The sequence below is a fragment of the Pristis pectinata genome, chromosome 29 (genome assembly GCF_009764475.1).
Source record: "Pristis pectinata isolate sPriPec2 chromosome 29, sPriPec2.1.pri, whole genome shotgun sequence".
In the NCBI taxonomy this organism is placed as follows: Eukaryota; Metazoa; Chordata; class Chondrichthyes; order Rhinopristiformes; family Pristidae; genus Pristis; species Pristis pectinata.
In genome coordinates, this window is record NC_067433.1 from 17525422 (window position 1) to 17547921 (window position 22500).

At 45.0% G+C, this 22500-nt stretch overlaps 1 protein-coding gene across 1 annotated transcript in view; it reads left to right on the forward strand.

The window, feature by feature from the left end:
- Window positions 1–8557, forward strand: part of LOC127584172 (zinc finger matrin-type protein 4-like) — a 175822-nt gene extending 167265 nt beyond the window's left edge. Inside the window, exons 7-8 of the mRNA XM_052040752.1 lie at window positions 7346–7412; window positions 8354–8557. Of these exons, the coding sequence (XP_051896712.1) occupies window positions 7346–7412; window positions 8354–8557 (271 nt within the window). The remainder of the gene's footprint in view (window positions 1–7345; window positions 7413–8353) is intronic.
- The last annotated feature ends 13943 nt before the right edge of the window (window positions 8558–22500 follow it).

Consider the following 22500-nt stretch of genomic DNA (forward strand, 5'->3'; position numbering starts at 1 on the left):
TGTTTTGACAATTCAGTGTCACATCCACTTTGATGTGTTTGTACATGAAGCCAATTATACTGTCAATTATCAAACTGCCTGCCTGTGCAATACTTCATCTCATTACCTTGTGAATTGTGGCTCTTCCAGTATTAATGTGAGCTCGCTGTATTCCCCTTCACTTCTCCAAAGCTTCCTTATTAACCAGCCCAACAATAACAGAAGAAGCTTCTCCTCCTCAAATCAAGTCTTTTGCATCTGGCTGAAACAATATGTACAGATCGAGTTTTAGGTTCATGAACACTGCATATGCTCTTTGGAGGAAGAGTTTATCTCAAGATATACTCTCGAATTTGTATTGTAGACAGAATGTGATGATGTGGTCTGTTGTTTAAATCAGATTACCACAGACTACTACAGATTTCACTGAAAGTGGCATCACAGGGAGACTGGGTAGTTAACGAGGCATTCGGCACACTGGCCTTCATCAGTCAGGGCACTTGAGTATAGGAGTTGGGACATTATGCTTCAGTTGTACAAGATGTTGGTGAGGCCGCACGGAGCACTGAGCACACTTTGCTTACTCTGCTATAGGAAATACGTCATTAAGCTGGAAAGAGTTCAAAGAAGAATTACGAGAATGTTGCCAGGGCCTGAGTTTTCAGGAGAGGTTGGGCAGGCTCGGTCTTCATATCTTGGAACGTAGGAGACTGAGGGGTGCCCTTATAGAGATGTATAAAGTCATGAGGGGCGTAGACAGGGTGAATGCACAGAGCCTTTTTCCCAGCGAGGGGGAACGAAAAACTAGAGGGCATAGGTTTAAGGTGAGAGGGGAAAGATTTAAGAGGGACCTGAGGGGCAACTTCTTCATGCAGAGGGTAGTGCAGAGATGGAATGAGCTGCCAGGCAAAGTAATTGAGACAGGCACAATAACAACATTTAAAAGACATTTGGATAAGTGCTTAGATGGGAAAGGTTAAAGGGATTGGGCCAAATGTGTACAAATGGGACCAGCTGAGGTGGGCACCTTGGTTAGCGTGGACAAGTTGGGCTGAAGGGCCTGTTTCTGTGCTGATTTACTCTATGACTCCACCACATTCACAGGCAGAGGGGGGTTTTTGTGAGGGTGTGACACACAACAGCTCTGTACGTCTCAGCATCTGGACAGATGTTAGGAAGGACCCTTGGACCGGTCCTGTTGCAGAGCATGAATTACAGGAGCGCTGTACTTCACTTGTCAAACAGGCTTGGAGTCTCCCGTCATAGAGTAATAAAGCACAGAAACTGGCCCTTTGGCCCAACTCATCCATGCCGACCAAGATTCCCATCTAAGAGTCTCATTTGCTCACGCTTGGCCCATATTCCTCTAAACCTTTCCTATCCACGTAACTACTTCCTCTGAGAGCCCATTCCATCCATGCACCACCCTCAGTGTGAAGAAGTTGCTCCCCAGGTCCCTTTTCAATCTTTTCCCTCTCACCTTAAACCTCTGCTGTCTGTTTTTTGATCCCTTTTCCCTGGGAAAAAGCAGAAGTATTGGTTAGTTATATCCTAACATCTCTAGACAGAGATTTTGAGATATTAAAGGAATCAAGGGGTTAATGCAAGAAAGTGAAGCTGAGAGAGAAGGTTGCCCATGATCTTAATGAATGTTGGGTAGGTATCAGGAGTTGAATGACATCCTGCTTCTACTTCTATGCTCATATGTAACTCACACTGCAACAGAATCCTGTGCAGAAATATACTGGAAGATCTGATCATGAATTGATTGTTTTTGGTTAAAGAGAGCAGAAAAAATCAACTTGAACTTCTGGAAGACAAATTATCCTTTCTTTTTGTTTAACTGCTTTTCATGAAAGAAGCAATGGCCAATACTGCATCTGGCAGAATAATTTATTATAATGTAATTAATCGATTTAATTCATAGTTCGGGACCTCATTAGATCCCGAAACGTTACAGCATTTTCAATGACAATAGTTTTGGTGAACTGCAGACTTTTGATGAAGTACAGAAGTTACTTGGAAGCAATAAATGCCAAAGTCTTCAAATTGTCCCATAAAAAGATGTCAAATGTCTGTGTCCTCACAGCCCAGATCTGCCACTGTGTCACCACCATGTTTATGGAACACTTCCCACTTTAAAGACATTATAGTCATGATATTTTGTGAATTATTACCTGCTATTTTAATGTTAGTGCTAATCTTTTTGAAAAATTATCAAGTTAGTGCCTCTGTTAAAATGATCAAGTTATTGTATTACAACAGCAACTGTATTTCCAAAGTAGTTAATTGGCTGTAAAGCACTATGGGACATCCTGAGACTATACCATATAAAATGTAAGGCATTCTTCTTCATATGAAAAGAGCACATGAAGCATTCATATGGCTATATTGCACAGCATAACTTCCGGGCTTGTATCAGCTGGAGTTTCCATCTGATGGTCTTGGTCTAGACTCTGAACCACACACGAGAAGTTGACAAGGTGAGGGCAGCAGGACTAGGAATGGTTCCTGAAAAACCATGTGGCATGTGGGGGTATCACAGAGGTCCTGATGGATTGCTGGGGGTATTTTCCACTGTGGACCACTGTCTTATTATCACATAAAGCCTTCCCACCCTCATCGCCTTTAAGAAAGCTAACAGAAGTAGTTCCTCTCTAGCCCACAATCCTCCGCACCTCACCACTGAAATTAATTCCCCCAGCCTTGTTCACTAATGATCTTACAGGTGCCTCCCCTCCTCCCCACCTCTTGTAATGGTGCCTGTATCACTGGTGACCTCCTGAAATATTCGGTTCCAACCAAGCCCCTCACCTCCCTCCCTTGATTCCCTGATCCACCTTCCTTTCAAATTCCATCATCTTCAGCCCTCCAATTATCACCTCCCAGCCTCTGCCGCTACTTCCACTCTCCCGTCCTCCCTCTGCCCCTCACCCCTCCTCACCTGGATCCACCTATCACCTGCCAGCTCTTGCTCCACACCTTCCCTTCCTTCACCTTTTTATACAGACTATCTCCCCTCTATCTTTCAGTGCAGATGAAGGGTCCCAAAACATCAACTGTCCATTTCCCTCCTGCCTGACCCACTGAGCTCCTCCAGCATCTCGTGTGTTGCCCCAGATTCCAGTGTCTGCTGTCTCTTGTGCCTCCCAGCCCCTCTGTACCTTTACTTCGAGACCGGATACAAACTTCAGTGCGCCAGTTGACTTGTTCATTGCCAAGCACACTTCCGTTGGCTGGTCTTACTCTGTCCATTTCTTCCTCGGCAAGTCATCCTGCTCGTGGAATTGTAGAGAGATCAGAGGGTTAAACAACACAAGTAGAGCATGAATTACAGGAGCAGTGTACTCCACTTGTCTGAGAGGCTTGGACTGCCTCATCAGCAGAATTATTAATTGGTTGTATCATAACATCTCCAGACAGAGATTGACAGATGTTTAGCTATCAAATGAATCAAGGGGTTAGTGTAGGAAGGTGGCAGTGAGCTAAAAGATCACATGATCTGAATGGATAATGGCATTTGTGGACATGTGGGTGGCACAGTCTCACAGCGTCAGAGACTGTGGAGTTTGCATGTGCCCCCTATGACCGTGTGGGTTTCCCCTGCGTATTCCTATTTCCTCTCACATTGCAAAGATGTGGCAGGTTGGTAGGTTAATTGGCCACTGTAAATTGCCCGTCAGTGTCTAGTTGAGTTGTAGAATCTGGGGGGAGGTGTTGAGAACAAGGGGAGAATAAAAAATCCGAATAACGTACGATTAGGGTAAATGGGTGGTTGAGGGTCGGCACAGACTCGGTGGGCTGCAGGACCTGTTTTGGTGCTGTATCTCCCTATGACTATATGATTACCAGTGCTGTATACAGCCCTGAATAAATAAAGACCATGACAGCCATGGTGAATCCAGAGAGCAGCAGAGAGAGAACATCCAACTGCATGCCTTGAGTCTGGCTGAGCTGAATTAGAGCAACCATGTTTACGGGGTCTGCAGAGCGCTCCAGGGCTGAAGAAGGTTAATGAGACCAAGAGCTGGAAGAAAAGTTAATTCACGGATGAAAGAGACCCACTGTTGGTCGGTGAGCCCTGCAGTAGCAGGTGAGTGGAACACCACAAACTTTGGCAGAGTTTTTGGAGAAGAGAGAACGGGTGATGGTCTGGAGGTATCTTGGGATATTTCAACAGCAGACAGATGGCAGAGACAAAAGTCACTGCAGAGTTGGAATTAGAGTAACCCAGCGGCACAGCTGGTAGAACTACTTCCTCACAGCATCGGAGACCAGGGTTCAGTCCTGACCTCCGGTGCTGGCTGTGTGGAGTTTGCACGTTCTCCCTGTGACCACGTGGGTTTCCCCACGTGTTCTTGTTTCCTCCGACATCCCAAATACAGTGCAGGTTGGTAGGTTAAATCGGCCACTGTGTGTTGCCCCCGGTGTGTAGGTGAGTGGTCGGACATGGGAGAAGTTGATGAGAATGTGAGGAGAAAGGAATGGAATTAATGTCGGATCAGTGAAAATGGATGGTTGATGGTCGGTGCAGACTCGATGGGCCAAAGGGCCTTTTTCCATGCTGTTTCTCTCTATAACCATGACTGAATCAGACTGTCAATTAGACTAGTATGTTAGGCTAATGCGCTAGGCAAGAGATACCATTTTGTCACTGGGTAGGAATTTACAGTAAAACCACTTGCCACTTGATGACTGTGCAGTTACACAGCGTTCTGCGTTTGGAATCATGATGGCTAAGACGCTTCTTGAGTGGAGGTGAGTAGTAGACTGGGTCAGCATCTTGCGCAGCCTCTATACTTACGTCACTTAACAGAATTCTCCACCTCATCTGTTACACAACAGTGATGTATCTGGGAGTGAGGAAATTCAGGGCCAACATTTATATCAAATGAAACATTCCTGTGGCTGCTGTTTCATTCTCAAGGCTTGGAAAACACAGTAAAGTATGAGAATGAGCTTTCGGCTTCGATTACAGTTTTATCTCCCTCAGTGACACCAGTCACTAACTGGTTTACTCTGTTAACTCCCATCGCTAATCATTAACTCCCACAGATAACTGGTCATGATATACCCACAGTGGGTTTGTCAAGAAATAATTTTTAACTGATTACAAGAAAATTCCATGACTGTTGAATAATACATATGATATACTTCACCATCAGAACTATCAGTAGGTGCCCTCCCCGATGTTATGTGCACATTCAGATATTTTCAAATCACTGATCTAAAAATTTACAAGCTATGAAACTGTGGCCAGATCCACAAATACTTGAGTTACAAATTATATTCCTCAAACTTCCTAATGTGTAATGTTTAGATCATAATCTGAACATTAATCCATTAAAAAATCTTATTTATCTGGAGCTATGAAATAAATGGTATTAATAGCCTGTCATTTATTTTTATGGCGTGATCCCAGTGTAGCAGGGTTCCCTGCCATTATATGATGTTTCCATAAAATAAGTATTGAGCACTCAAAAAGATTTATACTTCCAAAGATAAGTATGATTTATCATTTCTGAATTTAGATTATCCAGTTTAATATTTTGGCACTTTGTTTTGTTTGTTATTGGATAATTATTTTTTGGCAATGCACAACTTTGATTTATTATTTGACTACAATTGATCATTTCTTAATGAGAATCACTCTAAAATATTGTGGTGAATAATGGTTTTGTTACTGGACTGTAATCCAGGATGCTAGACTAATGAACAGAATTTTAAATCTTGTTCTGGGGCAGCATAGGAATTTAAGTTCAGTTAATTAAATAAAACAAACTGGTGAAACTACCAGCTTGATATAAAAGTCCATTTGGTTCTCACCTGTACTTTAGGAGAGGAAAGTTCCTGTTCTTATCTCATCTGGTCTTCACCTGAAAAAAAGCTGCAGATGCTGGAAATCTGAAATAAAAACAGAAAATGCTGGAAACACTCAGCAGATCAGGCAGCAGCTGTGGAGAGAGAAGCAGAGTTAACATTTCAGATCAAAGGGCCTCCATCATGTGAGTTTAGACCCATGGAAACATGATTGACTCTTAACAGTGCTCCAAAGAGGCCTAGGAAGCCCAGAGCATGAGGAGATGGGTAGAAAGACAAAAGAGACGGCGGATGCTAGAATCTGGAATAAAAAAACAATACTGGAAGAATTCAGTGCATCAAGCAGTATCTGTGGAGGCAAAAGGTGTATGAGGACCTTTTGGGTCAAGGCCCTGCATCAGAACTGGGGGATGGGTAGGTTTTGGATGAGGTGAGTGTGGTCTAAACAAGTTTGATGATGAATAACCAATTTTCTGCTGCCTATCTCAGATGTAAGTATGGAGGTGAGGATCGAACCAAGGGTTGAGTGAGGGTAGTTGTTTTAATGGCTGAGAAGGTGCGACCAGGCAGACCAGTCACTGGAGACTGCCTCAGCATGGTACCGAAGAGTAGACTCTTCGAGAATGCCATTGAAATGGACAACTACTGGCCAGTAGTGGCTTCCTTTCACCGCTGCTGGGGTAGGCTGTCTCCAGGGATGAACACAGAACAAGTGTGGTAAGTGAAATGGCGGGGTGGGAGGAGGTGGTTAGTGGGATGATGAGCGCGGAGAGAGACAAGGAACTGATAATAATTGGTCTCCTCTACGATGGACTAGAGGGGCCACATACGACAGCAAGATCACAGGAGTGGCCAAGGCCATGAGCAGCCCATGAACTTGAAAACAAATGTTAATGAATAAGCTAAGATAGGTAAGATAAGGTATCTTTATCAGTCACATGTACAGCGAAACACACAGTGAAATACATCTTTTTGCATAGTGTTCTGGGGGCAGCCCGCGAGTGTCGCCACGCTTCCGGCGCCAACATAGCATGCCCACAACTTCCTAACCCGTACGTCTTTGGAAAGTGGGAAGAAACCCATGCGGACACAGGGAGAACATACAAACACCGTACAGACAGCAGCCAGAATTGAACCTGGGTCGCTGGCGCTGTAAAGCGTTACGCTAACCGCTACACTACTGTACCTGCCGATTCCGACTTTTAGGATTAACCAAGATATTTTCCTTGGGGATTGCTGAGGCACTTACATTGAATCATATTATGGGTTGGGATCTCCTGTTAGCACCAACAGACATGTGGGTTCCGAGTTAGTTTTTACTGATGCACAAGGCGGTAATGTTAAATAGTGCAGCTTCAAAGCCTGTAGGCCCACGAAGTTCGAAGCAGACAAAGCTGGAACTATTGAAACATGGCAAACCAGGTTTACAAGAAATATTAAAAAAATACAAATAAGAGCAACCTATCTGGACCTTACGGGTCTTATCACTGAGGCTTCGGAGCCAGGGACTGTCTTGTTATCTCTGTGAGGTTTACATTTCCCACAGCTCGTGCTTAGCCATCTTCCTTAGTAAAGCAAGCCAGTTTGTGGTTCATTTATGTGTTGTTGTCCAAGTATGAGGAGGTAGATTGACTGAGCATTTCGAGTTATCTTCCTCGGGAGCTGCTCAGATGCCAGAGGGGAAGGTGACCTCCACAGGAACAGGCTGGCCTGGATTTAAGCCAGGAACTCAGGCGTAAAGGGCAAGTTTGTAATCAGCCATGCCATTCAGACACTCCAATTTCATTACCTGTAATAGGAAACAGTGGTTGAGAGAATCATTACTTCAGGAAGTCATTAACTGTGCACTGTATTTACAAGGTCTGAACAGTGTTGCTGCAGATCGCAGACATTGCAAACAGTTTGTGCAGAGACACTGAACGACAACACAACCAAGACCGATCATAAATCATTAGACTGGTTCTCATCACACGCTCTAATTGAGGTTCAGCATGATAATTTGCTCCTCTGTGCTCCAACAGCACAAAGCAAAGAAGCCTGAAGACTTAATGAGTGCCTTCTCTTTCCAGATCTCATTAAACTAACAACGTTGACTCTCTCCGCACTTAAATACCAGTAAAGTTTATCAAATGAAACCCAGGATAAATTGCTGTTTTAAAAACTCCTGGTGCTCCGATCTGTTTGGAAGTTCTCCGCTTGCCAGTTTTTTGCTCACATTAACTCATGAAGTAGCAATGTAGACACAACACCCTGATTTGTCCCTTCAGAGGTGTGTCTTTGCATTGTAGCACCACAGTCATTCAGCCTGAAACTAGCTTGCATCTTCTATCTGAACTACAAAAAAATGAAGGAAGAGCAAATAGCCAAGGCACAGGAGAGTGAGAGTCAATTTTCCTGGGCCTTGCATCTGAGGTTGGGAGTTCAGTGGGCCAAAGGGGCAATATCCCACAGTATTCCCCCTTAACACTGCCAAGTACCCTGGGGTGCATGCAGCCTGCTCAGGCACACAGAGCTAAGTGTGGCACTAATGCCGAAGATTAGAATGCTTCCATAGGTGCAGCTGAGAGCAGTCAAAGGGTCCTCAGGCAACCTCTGCTCCGATTACTGGCAGTCCCCAGATTACAACAGGGCTCCGTTCCTGAGAACTGTTCGTAAGTCGGAAGTGAACAACAGCAGTGTGCGGGAGAGGGTCACAGAGATAGCGGCGATGGGAGAGCGAGCAGGCGCGAGGAGAGCAGCCGACAGCCAGCCTCAGTGACCCGGTGAGTGAGTGAGTGAGTCTGCTCAGCGCTCCCGGCTCAGCTCAGCTCCACCCAGGCCCCAATTGTTGCATCTCGGAGGCGGCGTAAAGAAAGCATGTGGAAATGCTCCATTCTGGCCAAGCAGAAGATGCCTGCAGCCCCACAACAGCTGGCAAACCCACCCCCATACAGACCTCCAGTTGGTATGTATGGGGTGTCTGCAAGTTGAGTGTTTGTAACCCGGAAAGGATCTGTAATTATATTCAACAATACAGCAACCAATCACATTGAACGTGCTATAGGACTCCCAAAACAGTGACAGATCGATTTTTAGATAGTAAGGGAATTAAGGGAATCACTCTTTGGCAGGTTGGATGACTTCTTTTCCATCATCTGGTTCCTAAGCTATTGTCTGATTCAAGATGAGTTCAGGAACTGCCTGCCACACACGCCCAGCCTATGTTTACTAATTCAATCTCCTATGGAGTGTCTGACATTTGCTGTGACCAAGATGAATTGTCAGGAGGAACAGATGGGGGTGCATAATGAAAAACCTGTCAAAATGTGAAAATGATGAATGTTCTCCCAGACCACACTGCCCTGGGTTGTTCTGCACTCTCGCTGTTTGCCTCAGACCAGCCCGGAGAGAACAGGACCCCCTTGCCTTGCCAGAACTCAAATGATAACAGTCAGTTGAACACGTTGATTGGACAATAATCCAACTTCCACATGGAGGCACATTGTGCCCAAGGTCAGCACCGGTGGAATATTAAATCCACAGCCAGGTGCTGGTGTGAGCTCGATCTCACACCACTCACAGCTGCACAGAGCCAGGGCAGCTCCCAGAATTAGAGACAGAGCCTCAGTGAGAGTGAACGTACTCTGATGCATATAATAGGGCAGAAATTACGCACTGTGGGGTTTCAGAGCCAATGGATAAAAGTGCTAGTTTATCCCTTCATTTTAAATTAGTGCACCATTAATAGCATTTTCTCTAAATTGCTCAAAACATTGTTTTAAGTATTCTCTGAGGAGGCCTTTGGAAGCAAAATCTAAAAGGTCTGAATTTCTCATTGCTGGTTTCAAGTTCGGAGCCCCTTCCCTTTTTAACATTCACGCAGTGCATTTGCATTGAATTAAACTCAGGAGCCATCAGTGGTATCAGCTCCTTAGGTGGTCCCTAGGGGTCAGGGCTGACCTACTTCCAGCACACTGAGGCGCTGAACATGTCTCTGTGATTTCTGAGTGTATGAGGGGTGACCATCTCACACCAGCTCCAACACGGGTCGGGCAGAGCGAGGCCCAAGAGGATTGGGCACCACGGTCTGCTGCATAGACATGTGTGTGTGACACATGTACACACACGCACACACACACAGATGCACACACACGCACATATACGCACACACATACACAGATGCACAAGCAGACACACACACAAACACACAGATGCACACACACACACACATACACACATACAGATGCACACACAAGCACACACATACATACGCACGCACATGTACTCTCACACACACACACACAAACACACATTCACACACACATGCGCGCACACACACAAACACCGTGCTTGCCCAGATCCACTTTCTCAGCCCCTCACCTGGAATTAGAGTGCAGAGTGTCAGTGAGAGTGAGCATACTCTGATGCATGTACTAAATCCCCTCCACTTCTCTCCTCCCCAAACACTCCCCTCCCTTCTCAGCCTAGCTGCCTCCGTCCCCCTTTTCACTTTCTTTTCCCACCCAAGCACTGCTTTACCCCAACCCCTCACCACACACAAACCCCAGGGTCCCTTAGGCCTCTCTCCCTCTCCCAATATAAGGCCGCTCCTGCAACATCAAGTACTGCCTGTCTCCAGGGCAGATCAGCAAACACCCTCCCTGCCTATCCCAGGCCAGGCCAGAGAACCTCGGGGACACCTTCAGCCACAGCAAGGTGGCATTGCCATCCGGACAGGCTGAAGCACTGTAAGCAAGACACAGCTAGTCCGTGCCTCTTCACTCCTTCCCCGTGCTTTGTTGATAAATGATTCTGCCTGATGGATAGCCAACAGTGATTACAATCTAAATTGAGAAGACCAGATAGCAAGAAGAAAGCTCGATTACTTTATCAACTCCAGGATTAGATTACACACAATTACATTAGATTTACAAGACAGAAGCAAGCTATTCATCATGGCCCTCCCTGCCACTGCTTCCACTCCACATGAGCTCCCTGCACTCTATTTACTTCATCCATTCCCGCTGAGATATGTTTCTACAGGAAACTCCTTTACTCTGGTGCTCCTGGGTGATGTCAGACTAGCGGGTTTTCCAGACTGTTGGATGTTACTCCTATTGATAATCCAACACACTTTTAATTCAGCTTTTTTAGATGTTACACAGTAGAATAATGCACTTTCTACTGAACCAGGTAAATTTGAAGGGAGAGTGGGATCTGGAGTCCCAGGGTGTGAAAGAGAGCGCGCGTTCAGCACCCAGTGAACCAAATGCCAAACCATTGGGAATTCCGATTAGTCGGGTAGCAGATTATTGGAATTTTACTGTATTCCTTTCTCACTCATAGACTTAGCTCAAATGCATCAATGATGGATGCCTCCATCACTTGACAAAGGAATGAATGCCACATTTCGCCCAGTGAGTGAAGAGGGCTTGCCTTGAATTCTTTACCGGATTTATCACCGACTGTCTCATATTTCAGTTCCCTAATTTGGTATTGGTTTAGTCATACAGTGAAAAGCTTTTGCTTACATGCCATCCAGACAGATCATTCCATACATGAGTACATTGAGTTAGTAAGAAGAAAACAGAATGCAGAATATAGTGTTAGAGTTACAGAGAAAGTGCAGTGCAGGCAGACAAATCAAGTGCAAGAGCCAAGACTAGGAAAAGTCAAAAAGTCGAGTTTATTGTCATATGCACAAGTCCATGTGTGCACAGGTGCAATGAAAACCTTAATTGCAGCAGCATCACAGGCACAGAGCATCAGATAAGCAGCATTCACAAGAAAAATATAAATTTAACATAAATTAAACAATTTTTACAAGAGAGAACACAATTAGAACAAAAAAAAAATTATTTTAGTGCAAAGTGATCTAAGTGATTGGGAGATCAGCGTTCATAGGAGGTTCACATGAATGATCCCAGGAGTGAAAGACTTAACATACTGTATGAGCAGTGTCTGATGTCTCCGAGCCTCTACTCGATGGAGTTCGGAAGGATGAGGGGGATCTCACTGAAAGCTACCAGTATCGAAAGGCCTGGATAGAGTGGACTTGGAGAGGACGTTTCGAATCGGAAAAGAGTTTAGGATCTGAGGGCACAGCCTCAGAATAAAGGGACATCTCTTTAAAATTGAGATGAGGAGGAATTTCTTCAGCCAGAGGGCGGTGAATCTGTGGACTTTGTTGCTGTGGAGGCCAAGTCATTGGGGATAGTTAAGGCAGAGGTTGATAGGTTCTTGATTGGTGAGGGGGTTAAGGGTTATAGGGAGAAGGTGGGAGAATGGGGTTGAAAAAAAATCAGCCATGACTGAATTGTGCAGCAGATTCAATGGGAAAATGGCTTAATTCTGCTCCTATATCTTATCGTCTAATAGCTGGGCCCTTGGGGGAGAGGATTTCAGTCATTTCCACCCCTGCTCAGCACAGCCCTAAGGGTAGCAATGTATCCTTAGAACGTGCCCCTGTTAGGATGAAAGACCTCAAACAATGAAATAAAAGAGAAGATGAGGTGGGATTGGAGGTTGGGCAGGTTAATCAGAAGGGAAAAATTAAAATTACTGTTCAAGAGAGACAGGAATCCTGTGGCAGCCTGTAGTGGAAATGGGATTTTCTTTATAAGGGGAGGTAAAGCAGCATATGCCAAAATAAGACAATAACAGGGAGGGTATGGAAGAGTACCAGACAGCCTGGGAGTTGTCAGTCAGCAGCCTCTGGCGACTGAGAGCTTACAGAAGAAGATACAACTGCCCGGTTCAGCTGGGATGATCTGTCCTTTCGTGCTTCAGCGATAACACATTTACTGTGACCTTTTGCAACCATGAGGATATCTTTGATGTCACTGTTATGTCTGACGCACTGAAGTTCATCAGATGTGAAAGGAGTTTCCTGTGCTAAGGGAAGTACATTGCAGCTGGGTCTTCCTATTATCATTCAGCCTCCCTTCCTTTACATTTACTTTCAACTGTGCTGTTAGTCGGTCGCTGGCACCAGTGTGGGTGCTGATAACTGCCAGGGAGTCAGAGATACAGCACAGAAATCAGAATCAGATTTCAGAATCAGATTTATTATCACTGACTTTTATGATGTGAAATTTGTTGTTTTGCAGCAGCAGTACAGTGCAAGACATAAAGTTACTATAAATTACAAATATAAACAGATAGTGCGACAAAAAAAGAATAACCAGGCAGTGTTCATGGGTTCATGGACGGTTCAGGAATCTGATAGCGGAGGGGAAGAAGCTCCTTGAGAGTGGGTCTTCAGGCTCCTGTACCTCCTCCCCAACGGTAGTAACGAGAAGAGGGCATCTCCTGGATAGTGAGGGTCTTCAGTGATGGATGCCGCCTTCTTGAGACACTACCTCTTGAAGATGTACTTGATGGTGCTCTTCGACCCACTGAGTCCACACTGATCAATTTACACCCATCCGACATTAATCCGATTTTTTAAAATTCTCCTTCCATTATCATCAACTCCCCCAGGTTCTCCCACTCACCTACACACTAGCAGCAATTTAGAGCGGCCAATTAACCTTTCAACCTGTACATCTTTGTGGGAGGAAACTGGAGCACCCAGAGTAAACCCACACAGTCAGAGGGAGAACATGCAAACTCCACATAGACAACACTCAAGGTCAGGATTGAACCTGGTCTTTGGCGCTGTGAGGCAGCGGATCTACTAGCTGCGCCACAGTTCTGCACTGCACTGTAGGCTGCCTTTAGCCAGTGATTGACTTGTGAGTCAAGTAAAGGCCACATGTTTAGGGAAAGTATTTTGTTTTAAAGAAATGATCCCTGTGCCTAATTTGAATTTGAGGCCAGGGATTGAAAGAAGAGTCACCGACCTTTCATTCTGTGGCTGTGTGAAATTTCTGAAACAAGTTGCTGCACACTTATGGTCTACTGCAGAATGCAGCTGGTTAATGGCCAGTTATTCCCAAAGTTAGGTTCGACTCTCTGTCATTCTTTGGAAATCAGGCATGGATGCCCCCAAAAGTGACTGTTACACTGGAGGAAGAGTGGTAGCGGTGTTTGCCACCAGTAGTCACTGTGTCCTGGCTCTTACCTGCCCAGTCAGTGCAACACTATTGCAAAAACAAATTGCCAGAGGAACTCAGCAGGTCAGGCAGCATCTGTGGAGGGAAATGGACAGTCGACATTTTGGGTCAAGACCCTTCATCTGGTTAATGGAGTCCTCATCCGTATCTCCTCTGTTTCTTGTAGTTCTGCTCTCACCCATCTCCCCCACAAGACAGAACAGATAGAAGTTTCCTTCGTCCTCACTTTTCACCCCACCAGCCTACGCATCCAGCACATTCCAGTCCAGGTGAATAGTCTCAACACAAAACATTGACTGTCCCCCACCATCAACATTCCAGGGTCAACACTGACCAGAAGCTTAACCGGACCAACCACTGAACACTGTGCCGACAACAGCAGGTCATAGGGTGGATTCTCTGCAGTGAGTGACTCATTTCCCAAAGCTCCAGAACATTTCTACGAGTTACACGGCACAAGTCAGGAATGTGACAGAATACTCACCGCGTCTCGATAGGGACAGGCCCGAAAAGAGGTCTCACTATCCACCAGGACAAAGCAGCCTGTGAATCGACACTGTATTCACCACCAGGAACATTCACTCCCTTCACCAGCAGCGGACCTTGGCCACAGTGTGTATCACCTACAAACTGTCCTGCAGTTACTCCCCTTGGGTCCACCAATGGCTAGCTAATGTTGTTCCTGTAAGAAGGGCAGCAGGTAACTACAGGCAGGTCGGTGATAGGGAGATTATTGGAGAAAATCCTAAGGGACAGGGTTTATGTATGTTTGGAAAGGCAGGTGCTGACTAGGGAGCAAAAATCAAACTGCTGGAGGAACTCAGTGGGTCAAGCAGCATCTGTGGAGGCAGAGGGATGGTTAGCATTTCGGGTTGAGACCCTGCATCAGGACAGAGTGTAGAGGGGAGATAGTATAAAGAGGTGAGGAGGAGGGGTGAGGCAGGGGCTGGCTGACAGTGGGTGGAACCAGATGAGGAAGGGGGAGTGGTGAAATCGGGAGACAGTGGCTGGTGGATGATAGGTAGAAACAAACAAGGAGAGAGAAGAAAGGGGGCAGATGAAGTCAACTGCAGGGCAGCGAGGGAGGAGATGCCGTTTTCAGCAACTGCAGTCTCTTGTCTCTCCAAGGACTGATTAAGGATAGCACGGCCTTGTGCAGGAGAAATCCTGTCTCACTAATTTGATTGAGTTTATCCGAGCAGATAACAAAAAAAGATTAATGAAGGCAGGGTGGTAGATGTTGTCCGTATGGATTTCAGTAAGGGCTTTGATGAGGTCCCACATGATAAGTTGGTTCAGAAGGTTAAGGCACATGGAAAGCGAGATGAACTGGCTAATTGAATTTAAAATTAATTTGACGATAAGAAGTAGAGGGTTGTAGTGGAAAGACTTTCTTCTTCTTGGAAGTCAGTGACCAGTGGTGTACCACAGGGATCAGCACTGCAACCTTTGCTGATTGTAGTGCATATTGCTGAATGTAACTGCTCAATGTAACTTAATGTAACTGCACTGTGTAATGAATTGACCTGTACGATCAGTTTGTAAGACAAGCTTTTCACTGTACCTCGGTACAAGTGACTATAATAAACCAATACCAATATTAATGACTTAGCTGTGAAGTTACAGGGGTTAGCAGGTAGGGGGTATGACAGGTAAGGGGTGTGACAGGTAAGGGGTGTGACAGGTAAGGGGTGTGACAAGTAAGGGGGTGTGACAGGTAGGAGGTATGACAGGTACGTCTGTGAATGACTCAAGAGTTGGTAGTGTTGTGGATAGTGAGGAAGGTTGTCTAAGGCTACAGCAAGGTATAGGTTAGATGGGAATTTGGGCAGAGTGTTGATAGATGAAACTTAGTCCCGACATGTGCCAGGTGATGTGTTTGAAAAGCCAAATAGAGGGAGGACATAGACAGTAAATGGTAGAGTTGATGAACAGAGACACCTAGGTGTCAAGTCCATCGCTCCCTGAAAGTGGCTCCACAGGGCTGGAGGATGGTGAAGAAGGCACAGGTTGGGGCATGGAATATAAGAGATGAGCCATTTTGTTGCAACTTTACAAAACACTGGTTAGGCCACACTTGGAGACTTGTGTGTCATTTTGGTCACCACAGTATAACAATGCACTAGAGAGGGTGCAGTGGAGATTCACCAGGATGTTGCCTGGATTAGAGGACTTCAGTTATGGGGAGAGATTAGAGAGGCTGGGCTTGTTTTCCCTGGGGTGAAGGAAGCTGAGCAGTGATTTGAAAGAAGTATATAAGATTATGAGAGGCATAGATAGGGTAGAGAGTCAAAGTCCTTTTCCCATAGCAGGGATATTAAACACAAGAGGGCACAGGTTTAAGGTGTGAGGAAAGAGTTTTAAAGGGGATCTGAGGGCTAAATTTTTTCCACAGAGACTGGTTGATATCTGGAATGCGCTGCCAGAGGAGATGGTGGAGTCAGATACAATCACTGTGTTTAAGAGGCATTTAGATGGGCATTTAAATAGGCAAGGCGTAGAAGGACATAGTCCTAATGCAGCAAATGGATGGGCACAAAAAGTTGGCATAGACAGGGTGTCCTGGCCGACTCTGTGACTCTGTAACAACATCTCCCATACTGTGACCTCTCCCACCAAGGACAGCAGGTACAAGAAAACATCTCCACCTGCAGATTCCCTTCCAAGTTGCACACCATCCTGATTTGAAAATGTATTTCCAGTCCTTACCTAGGTTGAATCCTGACCATGGGCTGCGGTCTATGTGGAGTTTGTACGTTCTCCCTGTGACCGGGGGAGTTTCACCCAGGTGCTCCTGTAGCCTCCCACATCCCAAAGACGTGCGGGTCGGTGGGTTATTTGGCTGCTGTATGTTACCCCTGGTGTGTAGGTGAGTGGTAGAATCTGAGGGGAGTTGATGGGAACGTGGGGAGGACAAAAAATAGAATTAACGTAAATGGGTGTTTGATGTTCAGTGCGGACTCAGTGGGTTAAAGAGCCTGTTTCCATGCCGTACCTCCCTGTGGCTCCTTCATCACTGGATCTAAATTCTGGAACTCCCTCCCCAATTGCAGTGGTGAAGCTCCTTCATCACACAAACTGCAGCAGTTCAAGAAGATGACCCTTCTTTGCCTTCTCGAGAGCGGTTAGAAATGGGGAATAAAAGCTAGCCTCACCCCCACATTATGTTCAAAAATATGTTACTTCAAGCAAACAGCTATAGACCACTTCTATTAAGCCAAAACTCTGTGTAATAGCTGGCAACTTAGATCAAAGCTCTGTAAAGAATGACTTGCTGGCCTCTGCCCTCCTATCTTTATTCCATTAGGATAGAGGTATATAAAATATTAAGAGGAATAGATAGAGCAGACAGCCAGTGCCTCTTTCCCAGGGTGCCAATGCTCAATACAAGAGGGCATGGCTTTAAAGTAATGGGTGGGATGTTCAAGGGAGATATCAGAGGAAGGTTTTTTATCCAGAGAGTGGTTGGGGCATGGAGTGCGCTGCCTGGGGCTGTGGTGGAGGCAGGTACATTGGTCAAATTCAAGAGATTACTAGATAAGCATATGGAGGAACTTAAAATAGAGAGATATGTGGGAGGAAGGGGTTAGATAGTCTTAGGTGAGGTTTAAAGGTTGGCACAACATTGTGGGCCGAAGGGCCTGTATTGTGCTGTACTGTTCTATGATTCTATGATTATCCCAGCGAATTCCAACAGTACCCCTATGTGACACCATCTGGTTCCTTCAGTATTTCCCATTCCTTCACCAAATCTCCCTGAAGGAGGAAGTTGCAAAGAGTGAGTAAAACACAGCTTCTAACACCTGCGCTTCTCAACCACAACATATCAATCCAGTGCTCCTCCTCTGAATCTTTTCCAGATGTTCTAAATCACCCTTCCCCCAGCACCAAATCTAATTACAGTTGCTTAGAAACTCATCTCACTTCAACTCTTTGCTAAGTGTGCTATATGGCACAGTCAGCACATCATACCATACCTATGAAGTTTCATTGGAATGAGATTCAGAAACAGGGCAACTTCTTGTAAATATTTTAAATGATGCCCAACCAATGGCCTTGAACAAAGTCCCTGTAATACTTCACCTGATGCTGATACTTTCATCCTAATGTTCTACGTCATTTGTTGTGACCTCTTAGTATTTTGCATGACTTCTCAAGGCTCGTGCGCACTTGGGTCTCTTTCATCGGTACTTAGTTCTTCAAAGTTGTTGTTAACATACTTTGGATATTCGCGCCATGTGCAGAACAATTATATGTTGTATTATTACATTACAATGCATGTTATCCACATTAAACATTATCTGCTACATCTGAGCTCTTTGCATTTAGATCAGGTTGACCTAGACTTTTCCTTGCAGTTCTAACAAGACCAGAAGATCTTGAGCCGTTGACGTAGTTGCAGACAGTTCCCCCATGTCCTCATTTATATACTGATGTAGATGGTAAAGAAGTACAATTCCAATGTCCACTCATAACCAGTCTCCTCTGTCATTATTAATAATCCTCTGATTGCAAAACTGCAACTGTCTTTATCCAGCTAAGGATCCCACTTGATAAAGAGATAAATGCCAAACTGATTAGTACTAACTTGCACAAAATCTCAGCCCCATATTTCCGCAGAGTCGCAATACTTTGTATTTACTAAATATGACCTTTGGTGCGCATTCTCGAAGACTTGGCATTTACAGAAAGTCTGAGGTTTAAACTGGGACCTGCGGCAGAATTTTGTAGATTCAACAGTGTAAATGGCATTGCAAGTGCTCCAGTGATGAAAGGTTATCTTGATTTGTGGTTTGGGTGTCAAACAAATGATATACATTATAAGGAAAGGAATTAACTGAAATTGCTAGAATTTATCCACAAGTCAAACAACACACACACAGAGAAAGAGTTAACCTTTCATTGGAACTGGAGGTATTTATGTAACAAGGGAGTGAAGGTCCAGCTGATGGGGTCACATGTCAGCCATTGAATGGGGATTTAAGCTCGAGGTACCAAATGCTCTGACCCTTCTCCTTAGTTCTTTAACATGTGAATTTTAGATTACCAACTCCAAATTACAGATTTATGGGTTTTATGAGACAAGGTTTCTAATCTCTTTGGAATGTAACCTTTTGTATACTGCCAGAAATAACAATGAACAGGAGCTGTTGGTCTGACTAATTCGGTGATGAGGAGATGGAAAATGATCTGTTTCTGGTGTGTAACATGATCCAGATTGCAATCATTTCTGGTCTGGATCACGCCATTTGGAAAGTGGATCAGGCACCTCCATCCCAAATCACAAGGACAGCTTCTATCCCACCATGATAAGACTATTGAATGGTTCCCTAAAATGATGAGATGGACTCTTGACTTCACGATCTACCTTGTTGTGACCTTGCACCTTATTGCACTGCGCTTTCTCTGTAGCTGTGACACTTTACTCTGCACTGTTATTGTTTTTACCTGTACTACCTCAATGCACTCTCTACTAACTCAATGTAACTGCACTGTGTAATGAATTGACCTGTACGATCGGTATGCAGGACAAGTTTTTCACTGTATCTCGGTACAAGTGACAATAATAAATCAATACCAATACCAATATGATCTCCATATCAGTCACAGAAGTGACGTAATCATTTCCTGCATGACGCTCCTTGGACAGGAAATTGAGTTATATTGATTTGAGAAGTACCCATCATTGGGAGCAACCTCAGATCAGCCAGTTTTTCAGCACTATACAAGGGGGGAGCCTCACAGAGCAGGTCCAGCCTATTACTGGGAACCTGGCACAAGGTTAGACTCCTACTGGAGATGGACCACTTTTGTGGCACCATTGTTACTTGCCACTTACCAACCCATGCCTGAATGTTGTCCAGGTCTTGCTGCTGAGTTACGAGTGAAATTGAACATTGTGTCATCAGCAGCAGCTAATCATCATCCTGCTTGGACACCACTGAATATTGCAAAGATGGGATGGCAATTGAAGAAGCTGTGAGCTTGCAGTGCAGTGACCCTTGGACACAGATGTCAAAGCACTGATCAGTTCCTCAGCCTTTGTATTTTCATTGTCCATGACGTTATTAGCAGGCCATGTGACTTTGCAGCCCAACCGTGCAGACACAGTCATTGTTTTTACAATGTGCACCCAGTTAAATGTGGAAAATTCTCATTACTGTGTAAAAGAAACTTCCTGCCCAGAAAGTAAAACAGCTTTTTGCTGAACTGTTGCAGAAGACAGCAGTAACTTACCAAAAATTATTGCTTTTGAGCAGTGTTGTTGCTGTCAGCTGCAGAATGCACATCGTGCTAAATGCCTGGGCTGGCTCATGACAGAAATAATTATAAATTGCTGAATCCTCTCTGATTGGGAACGCATGAGGTGGTAGTTTCAGGTCTGTTCTGGTCCTACGCCTCAGATGGCCTGTCCTTCCGTGCACTTGGAGAGGAAAAATTGTACAAATTAGCAGCCCCGTAGCCTGAAGCATTTCTATTCCATAACTCTCGTGGTACAAAGGCTTTGTTAATGGCCCTGTTAGCAGAAACGTATTAATGTCTGGAATAGAGCTGTCATTTAAGGCAATAAAAGTACCATCAGCATTTCATCTCACAACTATTCATTAACTGGTTGAGTTAATTAGCTGCAAAAAAAATAAATAACAATTTAATTAAAAGAAACACAGGTATGCCGTAATCATCAAATCATATTAGCTGGACTATCAGTAACTTCCAATTAGTGGTAATAGACTCTTTTGTATTACTGGAAGAAAGATCACATCTAAATTAAAGTGGCATTGATGATAATGTTCCCATGTTTTACAAATCTGGGGATCTTTTCAACAGGCCATTTATCTGTCAGGATTTCAGTGGCAGGATTTTATGAACCGACAGTTGAGGCTTTGTCGGGGGAAGGTGGTATTCCAAAATAGTTAAAAAAAATTGGACTCAGTGAGCTTCCATAGCAGGCCACACCACTCGCTTGCCCGATGCGGAGGGATTTCATCAGCTGCCTGCTTGCCCCATCAAGCACCTCCTGCCCCACTTGTAGCAAAGTCATAGAGTCATACAGCACAGCAACAGGCCCTTCAGCCCAACTCATCCATGCCAGCCTTGTTGCCTACCTGAGCTAGTCCCATTTGCCTGCGTTGTGCCCATACCCCACTAAACCTTTCCTCTCCATGTACCTGTCCAAATATCTTTTAAACATTGTAATTGCATCCGTCTCTACCACTTCCTCTGCCAGCTTGTTCCACATACCTACTGCGCTCTGTGTGAAAAACTTGCTCCTCAAGCTCCCTGTAAATATTTTTCCTCTCATCTTATCCCATGCCCTCTGGTTTTAGACTCCCCTACCCTGGGAAAAAGACCGTGACCATTCACCTAATCTGTGCCCCTCATGATTTCATATACCTCTATAACATAGAACAGTACAGCACAGTACAGGCCCTTCGGCCCACGATGTAGTGCCGATCTATATAAACCTTATCCACATTCTATCTACCCCCCTCTCTCCTTCGCCTCCCATAACCCTCTATTTCTCTTTCGTCTATGTGCCTATCTAAGGGTCTTAAATGATCCTATTGTATCGGCCTCTACCACCTCCCCCGCCCCCGGCAGTGCATTCCAGGCACCCACCACCCTCTGTGTAAAAAACCTACCTCTGACATCCCCCCTGAACTTTCCTCCATGCACCTTAAACAGGTGAGCTCTAGTATTGGCCATTACCGCCCTGGGGAAAAGGTGCCGGCTGTCCACTCTATCTATGCCTCTCATAATCTTATACACCTCTATCAAGTCCCCTCTCATCCTCGGCCGCTCCAAAGAGAAAAGCCCTAACTTGTTCAGCCTCTCTTCATAAGAGATGTTCTCCAATCCAGGCAGCATTCTTGTAAATCTCCTCTGTACCCTCTCCAGAGCTTCCACATCCTTCCTATAATGTGGTGACCAGAACTGAACACAATATTCCACATGTGGTCTAACCAGGGTCTTATAGAGCTGCAACATTACCTCCCTGTTCTTGAACTCCATCCCCCGGCTAATGAAGGCCAGCACACCATATGCCTTTTTAACCACCCAATCAACTTGCATGGCAACTTTGAGGGATCCATGTACTAGAACCCCAAGGTCTCTCTGTTTCTCCACAGTGCTAGGAATCCTGTCATTAACCGTCTACTCTGCCTTCAAGTTAGATCTTCCAAAGTGTATCACTTTACACTTCTCCGGATTGAACTCCACCTGCCACTTCTCTGCCTAGCTCTGCATTCTGTCAATATCCTGTTGCAACCTACGACAACCTTCTGCACTATCCACAACACCACCAACCTTCGTGTCATCTGCAAACTTACCAACCCACCCTTCCACCTCTTCATCCAAGTCATTTATAAAAATCACACAGAGCAGGGCTCACAGAACAGATCCCTGTGGAACTCCAGGTTGAATACTCCCCTTCAACAACAATCCTCTGCCTTCTGTGGGCAAGCCAATTTCGAATCCACACAGCCAATTTTCCATGGATCCCATACCTCATGACCTTCTGGATGAGGCTACCATGGGGAACCTTGTCAAATGCCCAGCTGAAATCCATATATACCACATCCACTGCTCTACCTTCATCAATCTGTCTTGTCACTTCCTTGAAAAACTCTTAGGCTTGTGGGGCACGACCTGCCCTTCACAAAGC